The sequence below is a fragment of the Jaculus jaculus genome, chromosome 11, assembly GCF_020740685.1.
Source record: "Jaculus jaculus isolate mJacJac1 chromosome 11, mJacJac1.mat.Y.cur, whole genome shotgun sequence".
Classification (NCBI taxonomy): Eukaryota; Metazoa; Chordata; class Mammalia; order Rodentia; family Dipodidae; genus Jaculus; species Jaculus jaculus.
The window spans coordinates 55,130,796-55,154,400 of record NC_059112.1 but is presented as its reverse complement, the minus strand read 5'-3'; the positions used below and the strand labels follow the sequence as shown (position 1 = coordinate 55,154,400).

General features: G+C 43.8%; 1 protein-coding gene across 4 annotated transcripts in view; it reads right to left on the bottom strand.

Moving 5' to 3' along the window:
* The window catches only part of Pigg (phosphatidylinositol glycan anchor biosynthesis class G), an 89,538-nt gene that overhangs the window by 44,693 nt on the left and 21,240 nt on the right, over window positions 1-23,605 (bottom strand). For 3 of the 4 annotated variants that reach the window (XM_045161821.1, XM_004656060.2, XM_045161818.1), the window contains exons 6-10: window positions 19,703-19,915; window positions 11,403-11,620; window positions 10,129-10,413; window positions 7,709-8,166; window positions 5,839-6,030 (exon numbers count right to left, since the gene is read on the bottom strand). In XM_045161821.1, the coding sequence (XP_045017756.1) occupies window positions 5,839-6,030; window positions 7,709-8,166; window positions 10,129-10,413; window positions 11,403-11,620; window positions 19,703-19,915 (1,366 nt within the window). The remainder of the gene's footprint in view (window positions 1-5,838; window positions 6,031-7,708; window positions 8,167-10,128; window positions 10,414-11,402; window positions 11,621-19,702; window positions 19,916-23,605) is intronic. The other variant, XM_045161819.1, reaches the window with a different exon arrangement.

Below are 23,605 nucleotides of genomic sequence, written 5' to 3'. Positions count from 1 at the left end.
TAAATGCGCTCACTTGCAATGCCCGATGACCCTGGTTCAATCCCCCAGTACCTACGTAAAGCCAGATGCATAAAGGGGCACATCCATCTGAAATTTGCTTGCAGTGACAGGAGGGTCTGGCATGCCCATATCCACTTTTTTTTTTTTAGTTTTTTCGAGGTAGGGTCTCACTGTAGCCCAGGCTGACCTGGAATTCACTATGGAGTCTCAGGGTGGCCTTGAACTCACAGCAATCCTCCCACCTCTGCCTCCCGAGTGCTGGGATTAAAGGCGTGAGCCACCACGCCCGGCAACCATATACACTCTTTTGACCTCTCTCAAATAAATAAGTAAATGAATAAAATAAAACACACATCTAATTAGGGAATGCCTAAGTGTGCCAGAGTAGCTAAAAAGGTCATGGCACCTTCACTGCCATCAGCTAATGACATAAAAATGGGCATGACCATCTTGGCACATGTACACTCAATGAGCACATGCAACGTCAACAGGCTTGTCCTGGCATGCAACCTTCCTGGTGGAGGTGACTTTAGGAAATTCTTGAGCATGTGCTCCAAGGATCACCAGAGGTAAGAAGACCAGAAGTATGCCCTTGCACATACCAGGAAAATCACTCATCTGTTTTGCAGTTACATGAAAAATCACTGTGCTGTTGTAAGACCTCAGTGTCAGAAACTCCCAAAGTTCATAAATGCTAACTGTAATTGAGCATGCTTACAGTGAAGTGGACTTAAAAAGACTTGCTGAGGTGAAGAGATGGCTCAAAGGTTAAGGCACTTGGCCTGCAATGCCTAACGACCCAGGTTTGATTCCCTCGTACACATGTAAAGCCAGATGCACAACGTGGTGCATACATCTGGAGTTCGTTTGCAGTGGCTGGAGGTCCTGGTGTACTCATTCTCTCTCTTCTCTCCTGCCCTTTAAAATAAGTAAGAATAAAAGAAGACTTGCATGTTTATATGTACACACACGGACAATGTGCAGTGGTCCTAACTGTTCAGTCTGGCCTCTGTTGCTCTATAGCTCTGGTGTCTGGACAAGTTAATTAATACTCTGACACAGTTTTGTGGTTTGTGAGAACAGAAAGTAGTATCTACACCTCATATAATTATCCTAGTAATTACATTTAAAAATGCACAACATGTTTGGCACACAGTAAATGTGAAATAGTGTTACCAATTAGGTACCTTAGCATTTCAACTAATTCTGTAAAGTATACAATTTGATACTATGCCTAACAATTTCATTATTATGAAACACATAGCCCTTCTCATATTTTCAATAGATTTTATAAATTAGATGTTTGTATATACCATAAAAGATGGTCACTTAAGAGCTAGAGAAATGGCTCAGTGGATAAAAGTGCTTGTTTGCAAAGCCTAATGGCCTGGGTTGATTCCCTAGTACTCATGTAAACCAGATGCACAGTGGCAGGAGGTCCTAGCATGCCCATTCTTTCTCTCTCTCAAATAAATAAATAAATGATAGAATAGCATAAAGTTAACAAAAAGATGGGATGCCAGGCATGGTGGTATACTCTAATCCCAACACTTGGGAGGTAGGGGTAGGAAGATCGCCATGAGTTCAAGGCCAGCCTGGGACTAAAGAGTAAATTCCAAATCAGTCTGGGCTAGAGTGACACCCTAGTTTGAAAGAGTAATAATAATAATACTGCTAATTAAATATATTTTAAATGAAATATCAATATAACAATATATATTTTCCTGTTGTTTTCTGGCATGTGTGTGAGCTTCTGAGTGTAGATATTTATGCTCAGTCCCATATGTGCAAACTGGAGGATGTTGGGTGTTCTCTGTTACTTTTCCACCTTCTTTCCTTGAGGCAGGCCTCTCATTGAGTCTAGAGCTTATCTGTTTTGATAAGGTGGGCTGACTACTGAGTCCTGCCCTCCTCATCTCTGCCCCCTTTAGCACTGGGGTCATAGCCATGTGCAGCCACAGCTTGGCCCAGCTTTTTGCTGAGGGTCAAACTCAGGGCCCTATGCTTACGCAGCAAGCTACTAATACAGTGAGTCATCTCCCCAGCCTTTATATCATACTAACCTTTTTAAAAGAAAAGTTTATGCATGAAAAAAATTCCATTCTTTACTATGGCTATTCAGTTTGAGCAATGGGTAGCACATGTGAGGCAGCGTGGCCCTTCTTGAAGACCTGGAGTCAGGTACCTGTCACATTCCAGGCTAGGAATATCCTGAGAGCTAAGGACAGGTTCATGTGAGTTCCAACAAGGTAGAAACCAACAACAGTCAATGCCATCAAAGATGTTTCAAAGAAGCTCTGTCCTAGGGGATGATGCCAGGGCAGCCGGCTATAGAACAGTAGGGATAACATTATCTGGTAGGTGCCCTGATCTGACCATTTTGTGCTTCTCACCTCCAGGGCCCTAACTTGACCTTCTACCCTAACCATGCCTGGGCTTCCAAGCAGGGAAGGAAGGAAGTGTTGAAGGCAAAGGGTCTCACAACACTAGATGAATCTAGAATCACAGCTGATGCAGAACCAAATGGATCTGGAACCAGGCACTACTCAGAATCAAGATAACTGGAGAGAAAGTTGAAAACATTCTACAGGAAGGAGTATGTTGGGTAAAAAGGCACACTGTCTCTTTCTTTCTTCCTCCCTACCTCCCCGAGGTAGGGTCTCATTCTAGACCAGGCTGACCTGGAATTCAGTATGTTGTCTCAGGCTGGCCTCAAACTCACAGCAATCCTCCTACCTCAGCCTCGAGTGCTGGGATTAAAGACGTGCCATCAAGTCTGGCAGAGAGAGAGAGAGAGAATGGGGGTGCCAGGGCCTCCTGCAAGTGAACTCAGATGCATGCACCACTTTGTGCATTTGGTTTTATGTGGGCACTGGGGAACTGAACTTGGATCATTAGTCTTTGCAAACAAGCACCTTAATCTCTGAGCTATCTCTCCAGACCAACACTGCAGTGAGCAGGGAAAGCAAGGTGAGATTACAGTTTTGAGGTATGTGATGCTAAAATCAGGTGCAAAGCTCTGGGCAGAACTGGGAACACATTCACCAATTATCATTGAGATTAAACAAACAAACAAAACCTCTAAATTCAACATCTAACCTTGACATCTGCCCAAAGTTTTAGGCTCCAAAGACAATGGCAGCCTTTGAGACACCTCCACAGAATGTCCTTAGCACCCCAAACCTCATTTTCTCTCTTGATCTCTCTAGCTTCCTGCCTCAGGTGAAAGGCACTACATTACTATTACCTGCTACAAGTTACCTGATTATCACTTTGACACCATTATCTTCACACCTTTCAGCAGCTATTTCCTGGTGTGTCCCTCAGCCCCTGTCCCACAACCCTTGACTCTCAATACTTGTTAATACTGAGGCTGGAGAGATGGATCAACAGTTAAACGCACATCTTTGCTAATAAGCCTGAAAGCCCAACAATACAGGTTCGATTTCCTGGTACCCATATAAAGCCAGATGCACAAAGTGCATGTGTCTGGAGTTGGTTTGCAGTGGCAGGAGGCCCTGGTGTGCCCATGCTCACTCTTATTCTGTCTGCCTCTTTTTTTTTTTTTTTTGAGGTAGGGTATTACTCTAGCCCAGGCATAACTGGAACTTACTCTGTAGTCCCAGGCTGGCCTTGAGCTCATAGCCTGCCTCCCAACTGCTGGGCTTAAAGACATGTGCCACCACGCCTGGCCCTGTCTGCCTTTCTTTCTCTCTCAAATAAAATAAAAATATTCAAGCTACTTGTTAATTCTGGATATGTATATGGCACAGAAATGAATGCATTCGTCAGGGCTCTCTTGAGAAACAGAATGGATAGGATGAATATGTATTATAAGGGACTGATTGGATTAGCAGTGGAGAGTCCTAGAAGCTGCTCACGTGAAGCTGAATGCCTCAGCTGCTCTACTCCAGCACTGAGGACTCAGAATCTTCAGTATCAGTTTCATTTTGCCTTGACATTTCCTCCACAAAACATGAGTCCATTGATTTTTAAATTCAATTTGCTCAAGCTTTCAAGATACAGGTAGAATGCAGCCTCTTTGCCAGAATATCACACAAACTATCTCTACCTTAGTTCCCAATAAAATCCTTTCTTCCCTCTGAAACATCCTAAGCCAAGGCTCCACAGCCTACATTCCTCTTGGCTTTCCAGTGTTAAACTCCCATCAGAGTGGCCCATTAAGCTCTGCTTTTAGCACTTCTCTAGTCCAGAGTTTCAAATCCTTCAATCTCTCTCCCACAAACCATTTCCAAAAGACCAAGAACCACATAGTTAGATTTATTATAGTAACAGCTCCACTTTTCAGTACTAATTTTCTGTATCAATTACTTTCTTGTTGCTGGGACAAAATACCCAACCAGAAGCCACATAAGGAAGGAAAGGGTATATTTCAGATAAGTTTGAGGGGAAGTTTCATCATGGTAGGGTAAGTATGGCAGAATACAGCTGATAGCATATCTTTTCAACAACTAGGAGGAAACAGAAACATGAATGTAGTACATAAAGCTGGGCTATTATGCCTTTAGGCTCACCTCCAATTATGTATTTCCATCAGCAAGACTTTACTTCCTAAAGGTTCTACAAATTTCCAAATAGCACCACCAACTGTGGATTAAGTATTTAAAAACATGGGTCTAAGGGGGATGTTTTATATTCAAGTCACCACAAAGAATAAAAAGGTTACCATCCATGTACGATATGTATGATCCTGGATCCTGAATACAATTGCAGATATTTTATCAACCTAATCTTTCATATAATAATAATAAAGCATGCTTATTAAGTTGGAGTTACACAGTAGTTTTACAGACTGTTACTTCAAACATCATCATCTTTTCTATGAAAACTTTACTGCCTCCAGGTATAAGATCCCACCACAGAACTGCAGCATGATTGCACTATTGCTGGGCAACTGTAAGTGATGGTTCAGTAAGCATGCTGGTTGTTCTAGTTCTGGCTGCATTCTCTGCTTGCAGTTTCAAGATACATTTGAGAAGACAGTCACACCAAGGTCAGCCATATTTTGCAACCTCTCCCTGTCCAGACAGCCAGGAATTCTACCACATCACCACTCAAACAGAAGAGAAGCCACCTGGCATGTACATACCACTCATGACTGATTGCGCCCTGCTGGTCTGCACATGAGCTTCTGGCCCTCACAGGAAGGAGTGTACACTCTAAGTTATAGGATGGGATGCTCTGCCTCCTTGCCCAACTGCTAGGGAATGTTCATGCACTGTCACTATCCTTGTTTCTACACTGATACCTTACCTGAGAAAAACTGAGTCTTTACTGTATACTGCTGCTAAATTATATATGAAGTTATACCTCATTTATCTTATGTCTTATGACTTAAATCACTTATTAATTAAAAAAATAAAGCTGGGGCTGGAGAGATGGCTTAGCGGTTAAGGCACTTGCCTGCAAAGCCAAAGGACCCAGGTTTGACTCCTCAGAATCCATGTAAGCCAGATGCACAAGGGGGTGCACATATCTGGAGTTCGTTTGCAGTGGCTGGAGGCCCTGGCACATCCATTCTCTCTCTTTCTCTCTGCCTATATTTCTGTATCTCTCTCTCTCTCTCTCTCAAATAACTAAAAAAATAAAAATAAAAATAAAGCTGATGACTTACTTCCAAGTTATTTGTCTCCTAAAAGAGTGCTACAATGTGGTTCACTAGGTTTTCTTGGCCAAGGTACATCAGCTACTGATGAAATCACCACTTAGAAAACCAAACTTCAATGTTCTTAAGACTGGCACATTTTTTTTTTTTTTTAAGTACAGAAAAACACCAGAACAGATGTAAAAGCAAACCTGTGTCTCCAGTTCACTTACTTTGAAATGCCTTTGTTGTCTGGTTGCCATGGGAATAGCACGTTTCCAATGGCTGCCCTATAGCAGAAGACACCCAGCAGCCCCAGTGCTAGAGCTGCCTTGGACACAAGGGAGCAACCCCTTTGAACCAACATGAAGATCACAAGCAGGGAGAGGGCAGCCAGGCCTGAGAGCTGGACTTTGTGCTCAGAGCTGAAACAAGATAGAAATTGCCACAATTACTACCAAATGGAACTGGTGACATACAAATCTATACCAAGGGGTTTCTGAAGTAATATATTAAAATCAGATGATGAAGGTTCTCAAAATATCATAAGACTGTCAAGCTAGAGCCTTATTTGTTACTTTTGGACAGGCTATGAGACAAGGCAGTTTGGTATAAACAGTCCTGTCCCTCAACATCCCCCAATCTACATCATCACTACCCTGGTGGCTGTTTTGTTGAAGAGAGGTACAGAGGGAGGGCTGAGGGCACACATAGCAACTCTGGGAAGGCTGGATCCCTTCTATTAGTCACACAGCCTGCGCTCATAAAGCTTAAATCATCAAGTGCTGTTAAATACATGAGTGAATATTCTGGTGAAGGTATGTAGAGAAAATGCAAATGGAGCCACGCTTGGTGAATATTCATCTGTCATCTCCACACGTGGGAGGATGAGACACAAGGATTATGAGTTTGAGCCCAGCCTAGTCTACAAAGCAAGACTGTCTCAAAATAAAGATACAAATAACAACAAAACTAGATGATGCAGAAGAATGTCAGGACAGGAAGGGGTGACTGGCACCACAGACCTTACCCTGAGGGATCTGCTGTATTTTGTTAAATTAAATTAATTAATTTATTTGACAGAGAGAGAACGAATGGATGGGCCAGGGCCTCTAGCCACTGCAAACAAACTAGCTGCATATGCCACCATGTGCATCTTGTTTACATGGGTACTGGGGAATTAAACCTGGGCCCATAGGCTTCACAGGCAAGTGTCTTAAGCACTAAGCCACCTCTCCAGCCCTCTGTTGTGTGCTGGCACTTGTCCAGATTGCTGTACATTACTATAAAGATGGATTTAGACAATTTTGGTGGAGTAGGCAGCTACTGGGAGATATGAACTACAACCAACAGAATTACCCCAGCAATTCAAGGGAAAATCTTGGAGGAAGAAGCAGCACTTCCACACTTGAGGAGTTATGTGGGACACACATGCACCAATGTTCAAGAAAAATAACTGCTCATTGTACTCTTTTAGTAATAGCTCAGTAATACATATACCATCTGCACTACATGCTTATTTATTTATTTTATAATGGAGGGGGCGGGGGAGAATTGGCACATCAGGGCCTCCAGCCACTACAAACTCTTGATTCTTTGTTGTCAGAAAAGTCTTGATTTTTTTTTTCTTTTGACTTTTCTTGTTTCTTTTATTCAAACCTTCCTCATCTCCATACCTTGTCCTGGTTCTACAGCCACAGTGAAAAGCTCAGGAGACTGGAGATCTGCTCTATGCTCTCCACCCAGGGGTGCAAAGAGAGGGTGATGGAGGAGTAAGGAGAAGCAGAAGGCAAACACATTCCCAAGGCCTAAGCCCTTTGCCCACAGACCTTGACTTTCCTGCCCACAGTACGGAACAAGCCACAAGCTTAATCCCAGAAGTACATCTTTACCACAGCGATTATCTTAAAATTCTTGAATAATTATTCTGATTCAGCACTAAGAAAGAAAACCTATTAGCTTGGCATCACATGATTCATTTTATGTTTCTTTAGACCTCAAATATCCTGCTCTTAATATGAAAAACAGGTCAAACATATAGAAAAAGAAGACTTTGTATGACCACTCAGCTGCAGAGGGTTCTAGCCCTTGGTTCATGCTCACCTGGTGAGCCAGTGGCTAAAGTCGGGCCGGTGGGCACCCTGTACCCCTGTTTGGTTCAGGGACCGCAGCATCCGGCAGCAGGCCAGCACCAGCCATGGACTTGCCAGCACTGTCCACCACTTGCAGCCTCCATGTGCTTCAGACAGGGAGGGTCCTTTACCCGCTCTGTTGGGCTTGAAGTTGTTGCATACTGTGCTGTCCTGCAGTGTGTGGGTGAGGACGCCCTCACATCCTTGCTCCACATGGAAGTGATGCTGAGGCTCACAGTCATCTCCCAGAAAGTAGCTCCTGCAGGTTTCCTGGCTCAGGGCCAGACACAAAGTGTTGACAAGGAAGTACCAGGTTTGGTGCTCTTCCTCCACAAAACTGCTAGCTCCCAGGCTCAGGACATGGCCCACTGTGCCCAGAAGAAGGAGGAGGTCCACCTCTGACCACCCTGAGCTGGGATGAGCTGCATTCTGTGAGGAGGAAAAGCACCGTATGAGGGATAATCTGAATATTACATACATCTTCCTGCATGCGTGAAGTTCTTGCTCATAGCCAATAAGCCTCAGAAATTGACAGCTACTGTTCTGCCCACCTACTACCTACTGCCTGCTCTGGAGGAGCTCCCTGCTTTAGAGGCATGGCTCCTCCTTCCACTGCACAGTCTTGGGAGTTTAGTTGTCTCCTGGTGGGCTGTGTAGGAATGTGGGTCTAGGGCCCTCACCTGCTTGTCATTCACTTTTATTTCTCCACCGGAACGATATAAAATCATGCCTTCATATCACCTTGAAATTCCCTCATGCTAGTCACGAGGGCATGGGCACAGCAAGTTAGTCAGCTATCCCAATTCTGGACTGCAATCTCAGTGGCAGAGACTGAAAACAGGCCCTCTGGGCAGTGATGGAGCCCAAAGCACTGTCCAGTGGATCCTGACCCAGCTGACACACCCCTTCTTCTGTGCTAGTTCCTTTTTCCATGAACTTTTCCAGAACTCCATAGTTTCCACTATAATAGTTACTGCTGCTGAAATGACAAAGATGGTAACAGACTACCGTTCAAGTCTCGCTACTAAGAGCACAAGGCTGCTAACTTCACCAACAGATGAGTTCCAAGCTGAATGGGCTAGTAGGAGATGGAACTTGGCTGAAGAAAGAGGTCACTGAAGGCATGCATCTTATCCATGACCTTTTCTTCTACCTTCTTTCCCCTCTCTGCTTCCTAGCTGCCAGGAAATGAGCAGCTTTTCTCAACCAAGCCCTTCCACTCTATGTTTATGGCTCACCATAGCCTCTCAGCAAGGGAGCCAGCCAGACATGAACTGAAACTGAGTCAAATAAATCTTTGCTCCTTAAGTTGTTGACTTCAGGTATTCTGTCACAGTAATGAAAGACTAACACGAATTGGTGACAAGCCAGTTTGAGATGAGGAAATACTTGTCACTTATTCTTCTGATAACAACTGTGTGCAGCAAGGCGGGGGGGGGGGGGGAAAGAGAGAGAGAGAGAAGGGGGCGGAGAGGGAGGACATGAACCTTAGGGCCTATGCAGGTGAATCTTAGGCCTTAGGGACATGGCAGGTGCCTAGATTCAGGCACAAAGCAGCATGTCCATAAAGATCTAGTGGTGGGAAGAGAGACAGAGTGCATTGGATGGGGGCTTGAGTCACAGAATAGGGTCTCTTAATTCGAAGCTCTTGACACTCTGAACTCTAGTCCAACCACCCAACTCTTCCTCATTGCCCCATCACTACCACTCAACTAATGAACAAAGGCATCAAGCTAGAGACCAAGAACTCCACAGAAAAACCTGGGCTGGAGAGATGGCTCAGTGGTTAAGATGCTGGCCTGGAGAGCCTAACAACCTAAGTTCGATTCCCCAGGACCCATGTAGAGCCTAATGCACAAAGTGTTGGGTACATCTGGAATCCATTTGCAGTGGCTGGAAGCCCTGGCACACCCATTCTCTCTGTGTTCTTGCAAATAAATATATATTTCCCCCCTCAACCCCTGAACCTTTAAAAGCAACCTGTATTCTTGTGAGGAAGAACTAGGAGCAGAGGACCAAGCCTCCCTTGTAGCCTCCTGAGAGTTTACTAGTTTACTGTCCCTCAGCTGTAGCTTACAGACCTTTTCAAAGACTCTAGTGCATGCACTCTCTGCTCACCATGGCCAGCAGCCCTACCATCACCTCTGCCCCAGGTCCAGGAATCCTGAGACCAGATGTGACCTGACCACACATTAGAACATTACAGGTTAAAATGCCCAAAAGACTGGGACAGGCTAGCCACTGGATGTGTGCTCTTTCCAGGGCACCACCAGCACTGCACTGTTGCTACATGCTAGGTGGTCAACCAACTTCTGATGAATAAAAGACTGGCTGACAACAAAAATAGCCCAGCCTGGAAGAGCGCATTTTATGTCCAGGAAGCAGTCATACCTTCTTCAGCAGCATGCCATCGATGACGACCATCCTGACAAGAGCAGACACGATTGCACAGAGCAGTGCAGAGACCAACACCATCACCCCTGCTGCTGCCAGCCATGGGAGGCTGCAGAAGAAGCATGAACTCTCGGCTGAGGTGCACACCACGACGTGAATGGCCGAAAGAACCAGGAACATCAAATAGAAGAGCAGAGAAAACACGGGAGACAACAGAGGAACATCTAGCTCAGCCTTTCTGCACAGCACATGTGGGGTGCTGAGGAGGAGTAGGATGAGAACCTGGAACAGAAGACGGCTACTGGTGTCTATGGCTGGCCAGGCATGGGGAAGCCCAGTTGACATGGGCTCATCCTAACCTGCTGTTTACGCAGCAGGAACAGAAAAAAGGGCTTAAGGAAAGATTATTTTTAGTTGGCTGCCAAAAATGCATGCTTGATACATACATACATGCATACATACATACATATATATATTTATGTACTTATTTGCAAGCAGAGAAAGAGAGAGAGAGGGCATGCCAGGGCCTCCAGCCACTGCAAATGAACTCCAGATACATGCACCACTTTGTGCATCTGGCTTCATGTGGGTCCTGGAAATCAAACCTGCGTTGCTAGGCTTTGTAGGCAAATGCCTTAACTGTTGAGCAATTTCTCCTGCCCTTGAAGTATATTTTTTATCTCCTATAGTGATACTAAGTGACACCATCTGACACCTGCAAATATTTCATATAATCTCAAAAGTTAGGATACACAATGGAAGAATTAAGACAATTTGTATTTTATGGGCTGGAGAGATGGCTCAGTGGTTAAGGCACTTGCCTGCAATCCTAAGGACCCAAGTTTAATTCCCCAGTACGCATGTAAAGCCAGATACACAAAGTAGCCCATGCATCGAGTCCATTTGCAGTGGCAATAGGCCCTGGCACACCTATTCGCTCTATCTCTCTTATCTCTAACTCTGTTTGCAGATAAATATTTTTAAAAAGTTATAAAAAATGAAATTTGTATTTTCTGTGTTAGTGGCACAATTTTTTTGAGTGGAGACTGGGTTTTATTATAGCCAAAGGCTTCCTGTCTCAACTTCCTGGGTAACTAGATTATAGGCATGAACCACCATGCCCAGTAGTAACAATATACATATGTATATGCATATATGTTATATATGTGAGTATATATGTATGTATATATGTATATATGTGAATACGTGTATTTTGGCTAAGTTATCAAATCAATTTAGCACTTGAGCCAGGACCACATGAGCATTCATACCTCCAAAACCACGGCAGTCCCTACCACCATCGAGTAGATGTCATACTGGGCCACTTGTGTGCTCAGGGACAGACTCAGAGTCTTCAGGGCACTCAGGTACTGCCTGAGCACCTTGGTTCCCAGGCCAACCAGGATGTCTGAATGGTTTTCCTCCAAGTGCAGTTTGACCCAGTTCCCATGCAACCTTTCTGCCATTTTAAACTGCTCAAATCCAGGATCTGCCAAACAATAAGATTACATTAGACACACTTATAATTTCACCATAATCACTCATTTCTGCTGGCATATCTTTTTTTTTCCATGTACACATGTTTGTATGTATATAAGTGTACACACACATCAATGTGGAGGCTAGGTGATGTCAGCTATCCTCAATTACTTGCCATCTTATTTTTTTACAAATCTATTTTTAGCAGGCATGGTGGTGCATGCCTTTAATCCCAACAGTTGGAAGGCAGAGATAGGAGGGTTCCTGTGAGTTCATGGCCATCCTGAGACTACACAGTGAATTCCAGGTCAGCCTGAGCTAGAGTGAGACCCAACCTCGAAAGACAAAAACAACTAAACAAACAAATCTATTTTTATTTATTTATTTGCAAGCATAGAGAAAGAGAGAGACAATGGGCATACCAGGTCTTCTAGTCACTGCGAATGAACTCCAGATGCATGCACCTTGTGCACCTGGCTTTATATGGATACTGGGGAAATGAACCCAGCTTATAAGTTTTGCCAGCACGTGCCTTTAACCACTAGGCCATCTCTCCATCCCTCTCTACCCTACTTTTTGAGATGTCTCACTGAATAGAGAGCTCACTGATTTGGCTAGATTAGCTGATCAGCAGCAGGCCATAGGGACTCTCTTGTCTCTGCCTCTCCAGTACTGGTATTAATAGGTGTGGCACAACTTTACCAGGCTTTTACATGGGTGCTGAGGCAACCCATCAGCTCCTTGGCACATTTTTTTGCAAGTGATACCTAATGCAGATTATCTGGTCCTGAGTGAGAGGGGTAGCTGATGGTATGCATGCATCCACACCAGCACTTCTAGCACATCTGTGCTCAACATACCCATTGTGGACAGAAATAGCTGCCTATTGCTTGATCCAGACTCCTATCTCCCTTACATGGTCTTAGTTCTTCCTCTCCCTTCTCTCTAATCTATCTATCTATCTATCTTCCTCCCTCCCTCCCTCCCTCCCTCCCTCCCTCCCTTCCTTCCTTCCTTCCTTTCTTTCTGTGGAAAATAAAAGAAGTCTTGAAATGCTTCACAAAAATCTTCATCCTCAGTGTGTATGAGAACCTTGCCCCACAATGCCTATAACACCTGTACAGGCTGGCCCTTCTGCTCTCACACTTGTTTCCTTAGTTCTCTAACTTCTCTAACTTATGACAGCATTCCTGGGAATGCAGAGTATTCACTAGCTCCTCTCTGCTCACAACGGCCAGAGAACCAGCTGAGGTGGAATGCCTGGCTTCTGCACAAGCATAGGCTCAAGTGCTGTCTTCTTCCTTTCTTTCTCTGTGCTGTGCTGTTGGAAGCCAGGGTCTGATGGCTTTCTTTCCAGATGTGGCCTGAGTTTTTGCTATATCATGATCTCTCAGGACTCGACAGGCCTGAATTTTCTTTCTTTCTTTCTGAGATGCTGTGGTCTTTAAGCTATACTTCAGTCTGGAGCAGGGGTGGCGCGGGGGGGGGGGGATGTCTCAGTGGTTAAAGGCACTTGCTTTCAAAGCCTGCTGGACTGGGTTCAATTCTCTAGAAACAACATAAAATCAGATACAAAAGGTGGCACATGTATCTGGTGTTCATTGTAGTGGCATGCCCATATGCACAAATAAATTAATAGTTTTTAAAAACATTTCAATTGAGAGTGAAAGAGAAAGAGGCAGACAGAGAGAGTATGGACATGCCACTGCAAACTAACTCCAGACACATGTGCCACTTAGTGCATCTGGCTTTATGTGGGTATGGGAGAATCAAACCCGGACTATTAGGCTTTGCAAGCAAGCACTTTAACCACTGAGAAATCTCTCCAGCCCTAAAAATATTTATTTATTTATTTGCAAGGAGAGAGAGAAAGAAAGAGAATGAGCATGTCCATTCTCCAGATGCAGCACCACTTTGTGTAAGTGGTTTTATGTGAGTACTGGGGAATTGAACCTGCAATGGTTAGGCTTTGCAGGCAAGCACCTTAACTGCTGAGCCATCTCTCCAACCCCTACAAATATTTTTAAATAAAAGTTGCACTTCATACTCCAACAGGGCCATAGGTGCCTATTAGCAGCCTCCCTGACCCAATAGTGCTACACAGTGCTTCTGTGAGCATACCCTATGGTTCCTCTTTACAGCAACAACAGAATCCTCACAGGCATTTGCTGAGGACCAGGGCGCAGTAACAAAATCTCAACACTTTAGCTATCCCCCAAGTGTTGCTCGAAGATGTGACCTAGACTAAGAGCCAATGGCCAGCACCCTTAAAGCAGCTTGTTCATTGTTTTTGTCAATGACTCGTGAGGGAGAGATGAGCATCATGTGTATTCTATTTTATTTTTATTTATTTATTTGAAAGTGACAGAAAAAGAGGCAGAGAGGGGGGTGGGGAGAATGGGCGCGCCAGGGCCTCCAGCGACTGCAAACGAACTCCAGATGTGTGCGCCTCCTGTGCATCTGGCTAACGTGGGTCCTAGGGGATTGAGCCTCGAACTGGGGTCCTTAGGCTTCACAGGCAAGTGCTTAACCACTAAGCCATCTCTCCAGCCTACATCATGTCTATTCTTTTTTTTTTTTTTATTAAATTTTTTAAATTTATTTATTTGAGAGCAACAGACACAGAGAGAAAGACAGAGGGAAAGAGAGAGAATGGGCGCGCCAGGGCTTCCAGCCTCTGCAAACGAATTCCAGACACGTGCGCCCCCTTGTGCATCTGGCTAACGTGGGACCTGGGGAACCGAGCCTCAAACCGGGGTCCTTAGGCTTCACAGGCAAGCGCTTAACCGCTAAGCCATCTCTCCAGCCCATGTCTATTCTTGAGAAGGCAACACAGAAAGGGGAAAAGTCATTTGCTCAGGTCCCAGAGCAAATGGGAGAAAGAAGGAATCTGAACTCTGATAGTGTGACCAAAGTTAGCACCCTTACTGCTACACCACCCCGAAGAAGCATGTGTGTCTACACCCCAAACCTCCACAGAGACCTATGTGCACACCTGAAAGCCTTGCCCCCAGGGACTCACAGATATTTGAGACTTGGACCATCTATGTCTATACTCTATATCTTCTACAAGTAAGTTATGGAGTCCTGGAGTCACCTTTTTCTGTATCCCACTACCCTATTGAGTCAGAGTTAAACAAACAAACAAACAAAAAAACCAAAAAAACTGTCCAGGTGCGGTGGTGCATGCCTTTAATCCCAGCACTCAGGAGGCAAAGGTAGGAGGACTGCTGAGTTCAAGATCAGCCTGGAACTAAAAACAAAACAAACAAACAAACAAACAAAAAACCTGTAAGCCACAATGAACCCTTCCCTTCTTTAAGCTGTTTCATCAGGTATCTAGTCCTAGAAACAAGTAAAGTACTTACTACAGATGTCCAGGAATGAATTTTGTGCAAAGGTCCTGAAGTGAGGAAAAGTTTCCCCTCCAGAACTGACAACAGTCCAATGGCAAGGAGTACCAGACTGGGCTGAATGCTGTGGAATGTTTTACAGCCTTGCTGTGGGATCCAGAGTGCCCTGTGTCAACATGTGTTGACAGTGTAGATGCTGGCTTCTGAAAGGTACAGGACCTAGGAATGCTTCTTCATTTCAATAGGCGTATTTTTTTATTTTTATTTATTTAACAGAGGAAAGGGGGGAGAGAGAAGGGGGAGGGGGGAGAGAAGGAATGGGTGAGCCAGGGCCTGCAGCCACTGCAGACAAACTCCAGATGTGTGCCCCCTTAGTTCATCTGGCTAACGTGGGTCCTGGAGAATCGAACCTGGGTCTTTTGGCTTTGTAGGCAAACACCTTAATCACTAAGCCATCCCTCCAGGCCCATCAGGTTCTTTTTAAAAAAATATTTTTATTTATTTGCATGTGTGCATGCTAGGGCCTTTTTGCCACTGCCAACAAACTCTAGAAGGCATGAGACATTTTTTGTGTATGGCTTTATGTGGGTGCTGGGGAACTGAGCCTCGAGCTGGTAGGCTCTTGCAAGCAAGAGCTTTTAACTGCTAAACCATTTCCCTAGCTAGCCATATCACGAATCTTGATTTTTCTCTATCTTGGCATGATTAAAATGGCAAACAATCCTCAGTTCCTGTTTGATTTCTGGTGGAGGTTTTAGACAAGAAGGAATGGCCTATATTATTTACTTATTTTAGAGAGAAGAGTATGGATATGTCAGGGCCTGTTGTTACTGCAAATGAACTCCATATACATGGTCTACTTTGTGCATCTGGCTTTACATGGGTACTGGGGAACTGAATCTGGACCGACAGGGTTTGTAAGCAAATACCTTTAACCACTGAGCCATCTCCCCAGCCCTTTAAATATTCTTATGTACTTATTAGAGAAGGGGCCATATTAACAACAAATATGCAGAAAGTAGAAAGCAATACCAGGCCTGATGGGTCATACTTGGGGAGCTGAGGGAGGTAGGAGAACTACAAGTTCAAGATCATCCTGGGCAACTTAGTAAGACTGTCTCAAAATAAAACTAAAAAGAGGCCTGGGAATATAGTTCAAAAAAAAAAAAAAATGGGAAAGCACTTGCCTAGCATATATAAGGCTTAACTTCAAGTCCAAGTACAACAAAACAAAACAAAACAAGTAGACATACATAAAACTATACCAAGCCAATAAGTCATTTTTCAAAAGCAAACACTGTTCCCTCCCCAAACAAAAAACCACCCACAAAAGCAAAAGTAACCACTGTGCATGGTCTAGACTAAAATATACACTGAAGCCAGGCTTCACCTCTAACATAGCTCTTCACCTAGGCTTCTGGACTAAGTACTCCTCAGAAGGTCCTCTGTCCCGTCACCTATGACTCCTAGCCAGGCCCCAGATGGTGGGGGTCTGTCTATTGAAAGATATAATCAGACTCTCAAATCTCAATTACAAAAACAAAAGGGGGAATCCTTACCCCCACACGACCAACTAAAAAAGGCATTATTTACTCTAAATATTTTAAATTTTTCTAAAAAAGATAAACAATTATCCCCTTTTCAAAAACATTGGTCCTTATCTGTTACCTACAGTTCTATCTGGGCAAGATGGAGGGACCCATTGACCAGGGCCTGGAGAAGACCAGACCTGCTCCTCACAGCAGGGAGAGGGTTTAGATGTGTCTTCCCTCAAGATAAAAAAAGACCCATTTGGCTTTAGGCTTGAACTTTTAATGTCTAATTTTCCTTCATACTCACAGCTTTAAAGTAGCTCCTGAGAAAGCTCAAACAGTGCCACCCTTTAAGATCTTGGGCTCAGTCCTTACCCTAGATACAGTTTCACCTGTTAGATGCTCTATATACTAGGGTTGAAAGTTAGAACTCATTTAGAGTGTCATGTAGATTTTCAATGGATCGTGTTACTTCTAAAAAATGTAATGACAGTCAACAGCATTGGGAAAATGCATTTAAGAGATATTTGACATAATGGTAATATTTCCTTGGATCTGATTCAGTTGCATTCAGAGATTTTGTCTATGCAAAATAATCATCTTACTTTTGATGCAGCTAAAGCTGCTGATGACTTAATATCTACTTTTAAGTCTGCCTTGCCTGGATGGAATTCTCTCACTTCTTGGATAGGAGGCTTTACTGCTACAGGTGTTTGTCTTTTGCTCATTCTGTGTCTGCTGCCCATACTTGTTAAATGCCTTTTGAGATCCATTATGGATATCCATGCAGAAGTACATGGGATACAGCTATGGACCCAACCCCGGTGTCCTGAGACATTATCTTAAAGCTCCTGCAGAGGCTGGTAGTCAAAGATGGGTAAGATTCTCTCGAGTTAGGTCAACCTAAGACAGGGCATGAATGATGGAATTCATGTACCGATGATGGATAAGGCCTAAATATCATAGAGGACAACCTAAGACAGACACAGTCTTTCTGCACCAAGGCCCAGAAGGGCCCAGTTCATAAAAAATAAAAAAGGGGGAAGGAATTGTCTGGAGCCATTTGGCTGGCCTTGTATCCATTGCTCTGGGCCATTTGACAGCAAGACGTTAGCACCTACATGTAAGCAAGATTACACACATTCAGTGTTACTGATAAGAGCTGGCCATTCCTTAAGATTTATGCTTATATTGCTGAGATCAAAGGATTTGTTTATTTCCCAACCTTGGGATAATCTTTTGTAGTGATTGAAGTGCAAAAACTCTGTAACAGAAAGGAGTTTGATAAAAATTTATATAAAACTCATAAAATTTTTGTCCATGGGAAAACTTTGTAAAAAGAAAAAGACCCATTTGGGTACCAGCGAGAGACCTAAAATATCTGGGCCTCCCCAGCTGCTTGCAGTACAGTTGCCCATACGACCTTAAAAAATTGCTCAGCCACTTTCCCCATCCCCCTCCAGCTTTTCCCAGTGTTTCCTCTGGAACTTACATTTGGGCCCCACCTTCCCCTAATAATTCCAGTATAGATGTGGGATACATTCATCCTTCCTTATGTACTTTTAACACTACTGAGCCCAGTGCTCAATGCTGCCTGCCTTCTGGAATGGTTTATGTTTGGTAAAAAATTGGATGGGCCTTTGTGCCCCAGCCACCTTAATCCCAGATGTAGATATCATTCCTGGAAGCTAGATTCCCTGGCTGAGGTAGTCCTACAAAACAGGAGGGGACTAGACCTACTAATGGCTGAAAAGGGAGGCATACGCTTGTTTTTACAGGAAAAATGCTGCTTTTATGCAGTAAATCGAGAATTGTCCAGGACAAGATTAAGAGGCTCCAGGAAGACTTGGATAGGAGGCAATGGGACCCCCAGGACAGCCCACTGTGGACAGGCTTACATGGCTTCTTATCCTACCTCCTCCCTTATCTTAGGACCCTCCTTATCCTCACTGTTGGGTCTTATGTAATTAACAAAATTACACAATTCATTCACCAGCAGCTAGAGGCAACAAAACTCCATCAGGTTGAGATACATTACCACAGGCTGGCAACTCAGGAATTAAGTTCCTTAGATGACCCACTGCCACCTCCTCTGCCCTCCATCTGACCAAAGACGGGTAAGATCTCAGACTGACTGAGACAACCTAAGACAGGCCATGGAGTGGGTTCTCAGTGAGCTAAACACATGGTACCCAGTGACAGGCAAGATCCCCAGAGGGGGACAACCTAAGACAGGGGCCATGGTGACTAATGCTCTTACAAAAACAAAGGGAAGAGATGTTGGGCCTTGAGAGGCCTGGGCGTGAGGCCTAGTGGAACTTCCTGAGCCTAGCTAAAGTTTGGCAACCTGTCTCTGGCCAGCTAGGACTCAGCAAGACGCCTAATGGCTTCTTGCCTGCTATTTCCACGCAGGAGTTGGAATTATCATTTCAATAGTCACAGTTCACTATTGGCCCTTACCTCTTCCCCCATCCTAAAATCCCACCTTCATCCCCAACATTATATAGACAACTGCTTATAACAATAAAGAGAGTTCCTGTGAGTTCCTGCTTCCACAAGACTCCCAACTCAGTGTGGTTTTTCTCTGGTGACTAGGAGAGGTTCTGAGTCGTCTAATGCTCATTCCCCCTTCTCCTCAACCCCTTGGGATGAACCAGTAGGCCTGGTTCCTCCTCAGTACTACATACCCACTGGGGAGGAGCCCGGCAGTGCCACTCAGTGCTTTAACTCTAGTACTTTTTTTTTTTTTTTTTTAGTTTTTCCAGGTAAGGTCTTACTGTAGCCTAGGCTGACCTGGAATTAATTCTGTAATCTCAGGCTGGCCTCGAACTGACAGTGATGCTCCTACCTCTACCTCCCAATTATTGGGATTAAAGGCGTGCACCACCATACCTGGCAACTCCAGTACTTTTTTTTTTTTTAACTCCAGTACTTTTAACATGTCCCTGGCTCATCAACAAGAACTTGGTGAATACTTGTTGAGAAAATAAATTTATGAAGGATTTCATCTAGCAAATTGCATCTGTGGGTGTTGCTAATGGTGATAGTTAAGGGTCTAAGCAAACAGGAACAAAATATGCATAATTAAAGAGTGATGACTGCAAAGTATCCCATGACCAACTGTGTACCGCAAAACACATGTGGGAAAGCATGAGGCTCATGGAGACATGCAGTTCTAACTGAAGCTGGAACTATCAATTGTCTTACCTTTTTCATATGACGGCACATTTTCTTGCAACAGTTTACTAAGCTGTACTGTGTTTAAGTGTAAAAATCTCAGTTGTTCTCTCATTGGCTTTTCTTCTATAACTGGGAATAAGAGGCTTCCTACATTGTCTTTGGGAATCGGCAAACCAAGTCCTATTGCTAGCGTTGCAGCCAAGTCAGTCTGCTGGACGCGTTTTGGGTGTCGGCTATCCCCTAGAAAAAAAGAAAATGTTTTAAGTAACAGGCTGCTACGAGGTGGGAGGTGGCAGTTATTCTTGAATGTGAGCCTCTATAACTAATATGTCAAATTTCTGTGTCTTCAAGCCACTTAATGTAGATTCACATAGAAATTGCCTCCTTGCTTTTTGTTTCAGTAAACTTACCAAGTGCTGCCTTTCCTTAAGTGGTTCACAGTACCCTGGACAGGGAGATTAATGCAAAAACCTCTGTGTGGTGTGATTTTAATATTGAGCATGAAAGGGGCAAGTAGCCCAGGGATGATCACTGGGTAATGTCAAGCCAACAGGAGTTACAGTGAGAACTTCTGGATTCAGAAAAGTCCTTTCTTCTAGGTACATACAGCCCTGACAGAGGAAACGGGCCCAGACCTCTCAGCAGCTTCTGAGATGTGCAGGCACTTTTTTCTTCTGGGAACAGAATGAGTCTGAGCTCAGCTGGGCAGGAATGACCACTGTCTGAGATCAGCCAGAAGTCTGACTTCCACAGAAGCTTTTCAAGGTTGCGGCAGCTCAATGTCCTACCACTTCTTGCATGGAGAGTGGCTGTGGTGTCAAGACACTGGGTTCAGGACTCTGCCCTAACACAGTCTGGCATGACCTTGGATGAGAAGCAAACTAGCTGAGCTCTCTCATCTATAAGGAGAGGGGCTGGAGAGATGGCTTAGTGGTTAAGCGCTTGCCTGTGAAGCCTAAGGACCCCGGTTCGAGGCTTGATTCTCCATGACCCACATTAGCCTGATGCACAAGGGGGCACACACGTCTGGAGTTTGTTTGCAGTGGCCGGAGGCTCTGGTGCGCCCATTCTCTCTCTCTCTCTGTGTGTCCATTGCTTTTAAATAAATACATACAAATAAGCAAAAAAACTTTAAAAAAAAGAGAGAGTAGACCTTCCCCCCTCCCACCTGCAATTCCCCAGAAACTGCAGAAAAACCACAGGAAAGTCAATCCAGGTGGCTGTACTCAAATTCTTGGATATACACATGAGTCTGTGGAGATTTTACTTTAATTGAAGTAATTTCTATTTCATAAACTTTTTCATTTGGTCAAGTTTCTTTTCTAGACAAACCCTCCAATGATGGTTTCTGAGTTATACTTAGAAAGTTCCACTCTAACGTTATTGCTTATTAACTTCCACTACCTCCTTCTAGCATTTTCTTACAGTATTGTGAGCTGAAAAACAAACACGAACCAAAAGCAAACAACAACCCAAATCTACCTTCAATTCACTGAACGCTCTCAGACTGTTGTATGACAATTGTGAGGTAACTTTAGAACATTCCATGTGATGTTCTATCAAACAAGGATCCTAAGCTCAGAAGGAAGAAAGGATAGAGGCAAGATATAAGTGAGGATACTCCCAATGGCAAAGGATATGACAATTGAATATTAAAGAGAATATTCTCTGCAGTGAACAGAAACAATCAATAAGCTTAAATCCATGACTTCACAAGGTTGCAATAAGAGAGCAAGTTTAAATGCTCATAGTTGAAGGATAAAAACAAATTCATTCATTGATTTGAAACTGGTGAGTAAACAGGAAAAATAAGTCATCAAATATCTTATCTCTCTAAATGGTACCAGTAGGAAACCAAAACTACATAGAGGCATTTTTGTTATAGGATTATTCTTGATAGGGCTGGAGAGATGGCTTAGTGTTTATGGCAATTGCCTGCAAAGGCCAAACCAAACCAAACAAGCCACAAGAAACCAGGCCAGAGTGATACTTGTACTTTGAGTCTCCTCAAGCATCTGGGTTAGAGGAAACTGACAGGATGACAGAGGTGCCCAGGCAGAAAATACAGAATTGGCGACACCATGAATCTCAGGCAGGAGGCACTGTGAGTGTGGTTTGAGGCCAGGTACGATACATAGCAAGACCTGGTCAAAAAAAGGGGCGGGGGTGGGGGGCTAGAGAGATGGTGCAGAGGTTTAAGGACCTTGCCTGCAAAGCCAAAGGACCAGGTTCAATTCTCTAGGACCCATGTAAGCCAGATGCAAAAGGTGTCACATGTGTTTAGAGTTCATTTGCAGTGGCTGGAGGCCCTGGTGTGCCCATTCTCACTCTCTCTGTCTCTTTCTCTCTCAAATAAATAAATAAATAAAAAGAAAATATTTTTTTAAAAAAGACTGGTCATAAATGGATAGTAACTACTGAAGTTGGATGGTGAACTTGAGGACTTAATATGCTACTATTTGGCCACCTTTATAGGTTTGAAAGTTTCCACAATACAGAATCTTTTAAAAAGGTTAAAATGGCTTAGTGGTTAAGCGCTTGCCTGTGAACCCTGGTTTGAGGCTCAACTCCCCAGGACCCACGTTAGCCATATGCACAGGGGGTGCACAAATCTGGAGTTTGTTTGCAGTGGCTGGAAGCCCTGGTGCGCTCATTCTCTTTCTCTGCCTTTTTCTCTCTCTGTCACTCTCAAATAAAAACAAACAAACAAACAAACAAACAAACAGGTTAAAACATTTTTATCTGGAATTTATATTGTTTTCCAGAGTAAAGTAAACATGACTTCTCCCCAGAAAGGTGTCCTTTTCTACATCTGAGATTTCACAGTTATAGGGAAATCTCTTTTATGCCAGGATCTGATTTTAGTTTCTTGATTTTACACCACTGATAGGAATGACCAATCTTGTCAGTATAAACTATTTTAATAACTAAGATTTTGTAGAACTTTTTAATAACTTGAGCTTGAGATTTGGGAACATAGGGTAGAGTGGACTTTATTCCGTAGGCAATTCAGAAATCTATTCTCTCAAGCTTTCCATTGACTGTTTCCACTTCCACTGGCCACACTACATCTCCGCCCAAGCAACCATTTAAACTTTCAATCAACAAATACTGATGTAATGGTCACTAGCTGCCAGGTATTACTGTAGGCTTGGAAAACAAAACAGCCAAGTCAGGAAAAAGGCTAAGTCTTTCCCCATGGAGCAAGAGGCATGCAACCAAAACCACCTGCTTTGCCCTTACAGAGATTGGAGAGGTGGCACATTACTCTACCTTTGTCATTGGGGACAAAGACCTATGCTTCCTTCCTGGGCTACGAGAACTCAAGAGTTGTCAGTAGCAGACTGGGGGGTAATCTATGAAATCAAACTGCACATATTCCAATCTTTATTGCCTACAAAGCCTAAGGACCTGGGTTCGATTCCCCAGTACCCATGGAAAGCCAGATGCACAAGGTAGCACATGTGTCTGGAGTTCATTTATTTCAGTGGCTATAGGCCCTGACATACTCATATTCTCTGTCTTTCTCTCTCAAATAAACAAATAAAATATTTTTTAAAAATCATACGTAAAGACTTCTGGTTAAGATGGCAGCGTAGGAACCAACCCAAAGCAGCCTAGAGGAGAAAAAGGCAAAAAAACAAACCCAAACAAAAAAACCACACACACACACACACACACACACACACACACACACACACAGCCCAGCAAAATATACTCTTCTACTAAAAAGTGAAGTATATAAGAAATTACCAATGGCAGCAGAGAAGTAGGAGAAATTCAGAGCATTCAGAGCCCACACAGGCAGGCAGAAGCAGCTTTAGCAGCGGCGGCACCAGGTGCGCAGAGCCACAGCTGCAAGGCTTGGCTTGAGCCACAGAAAAAGCCAGGTGAGGGGATTTTCCACTCACACCACATGTGGCTCTTCAC